Raw genomic sequence first — 2,001 nt, 5'->3', positions numbered from 1 at the left:
TTCTGGATCCATTCCTGATGGCATCTTCAAGTAATCAGGTATGTGATCACTGTGCAGGTATACTAGCTAAATCTAGAGAAAATCTTGAAAAAGAAAAAGGCCACTAGCTCTGCACAAATAGATGTGAGCCACCGTATCTTATTCCAAATAAATGATGCATTGAAGAAAGGAATGAAATTTTTGCACTAGTCAAATACATCATAGAGAGGACCAATTATTCACATGAATAGTCAACAATTCAGAATCGTGTATTATCACTTATCAAATTTCAACTCTTGTATATATCCTTTTATAACACTCTCCTACGTGCTGACCTTGTGTTCTCCCACCCCTCTTTCTCATGGATAGTGCCCCAAGTGTTAAGAATCATCATAATCTATTATTTGAATTTATGGATAAAGGTTCGAGTTTCCTCGGTAATGTTGGAATTTGGAATGAAATGAAGTTTTCTAAACTTCCAATCCTAACTGCTATTACAAACAAATGGTCCACAAGCTTCCAAATTCAAGCACATTTTACATTGAAAAGCCTTTAATAAGAATTGTGTTATAGATATATAGATGCATTCATTTGCCTTCATAAAAAAGCTTAAGCATTTAAAAGAGATGGTTTATGACATGCTTTTAGATAGGAACAAAGAGTTCATCTTTGTTGTGCCATTCTTCTAAGTTGTCTAACTACAGGAGCTAGGTACCGAAAATCATCAATAACAATTTTGGATTTATTCTGCTAGAATGAAGAAGGATTAAAGAAGCAAAGAAGAAAATAAATTGAAGAGCATATATATATTTAAATCTAGAACGCCACGTACATGATTTGCTTCTTCCAAAATTAACAATCTGATTTGCCACTAAGACTGGTGTTGAGGCATCCAAAAACACATTTTCACCTGAAACAAAAAGGCAAAAATTCAATTAACAGTGTAAGTAGTAGAAAACATTCCCAGACCCAAAAAGATAAAAAAAGAAAAAAGAAAAAGCTATAATTGAGCAAGTAATACACATCCAATTCGGCAACACAAATGGCTCTAGCCAGATTAGTTAAGAATCTATTGAACTTCTAAATTCTAACCCTCGAACAACAACTATGCCTTATCCCACTAAGGTGTAGCTTACTACATGAATCAAAAACACCAATAATAACAATAATCACTAATTTGCAGTTAAGACTGAAACAAGAAAAACTCTGAAATTCAATGTTGCAAAGGAATGAACGAATGAGGGAAAGAACGAACCTCTCCTTTGCTTAGAACCAGGAAGAGGCTTCGGTGTAGCGAACCACTGAGTGTCCAATTTCTCAATCCCTTTGATCTCAAAACCGAGCCTTTCCATGAGAAAAGAGTACTCATTGGACGGGTTTGAGATCTGAATGGTCACAACGACTGGATCACCAGGCCTATATACTTGCCTATCCGTTTCGAGATTCAGTTTTGGACGCAGTTCTTCACCCTTCGATAATGATGAATAATTCTTGGTGTTGGTGTTGATTGAGTTAGAAGAAGCCCCGAATAACGAGAATCTGCCTTTTAGCATTGTTGCACCTTTTACCACTCAACTTTGGGACTAGGTGGGTTTGAGAAAGAGGATTTTAGATTGGAAAGGGGGAAATTGAATTGCGTTGTTTCCTTGTTTCTTCGTCTTGTTCTCTGATCTGATCTGAGACACTGCAGCTATTTTTTTTATAATAAGAATAAAAAAAAAAACTCTGCTTCCAGCTTCAATTTTTGAGTGTAAGCTTATTTGGGCGATTTTATCCGTTGGGTAAAGTTTTAATAATAAAAGTAAAAGCATCAGAATCCTCTAAAATTATATTGGGATTTTAGAAAAAAAAATATATTATTAATCAAGATAGTGGGATTCATATATAATAAATGTGTTAAGTTAATAAATTAATTAAATTAGTGTATGTTCTCGTGTTCTGCACGGAATATTATTATTAATGATATATATAAAAAATAAATTTAAAATTATTTTTTTTAAAATATATTAAAATGCATAATGG

General features: G+C 33.5%; 1 protein-coding gene across 1 annotated transcript; it reads right to left on the bottom strand.

The window, feature by feature from the left end:
• LOC107615024 lies at window positions 672-1,726 on the bottom strand. The gene is made up of 2 exons (XM_021112110.1): window positions 1,235-1,726; window positions 672-889 (listed from the first exon to the last, which is right to left on the bottom strand). Exons 1-2 carry the CDS (start codon window positions 1,530-1,532, stop codon window positions 687-689), a joined length of 501 nt encoding a protein of 166 aa, XP_020967769.1. The 5' UTR covers window positions 1,533-1,726; the 3' UTR covers window positions 672-686.

This window comes from Arachis ipaensis, chromosome B09 (assembly GCF_000816755.2).
Source record: "Arachis ipaensis cultivar K30076 chromosome B09, Araip1.1, whole genome shotgun sequence".
Taxonomy (NCBI): domain Eukaryota; kingdom Viridiplantae; phylum Streptophyta; class Magnoliopsida; order Fabales; family Fabaceae; genus Arachis; species Arachis ipaensis.
The sequence above is the reverse complement of the archived record's forward strand: the minus strand, read 5'-3'. Positions and strand labels throughout refer to the sequence as shown.

Excerpts from the sequence above, each read along its gene's own strand:
- LOC107615024 (XM_021112110.1), bottom strand. The coding sequence starts at position 1,532 with ATGCTAAAAGGCAGATTCTCGTTATTCGGGGCTTCTTCTAACTCAATC. Across the intron at positions 890-1,234 it reads TGGTTCTAAGCAAAGGAGAG|GTGAAAATGTGTTTTTGGAT; the intron begins GTTCGTTCTTTC and ends TTTTTGTTTCAG.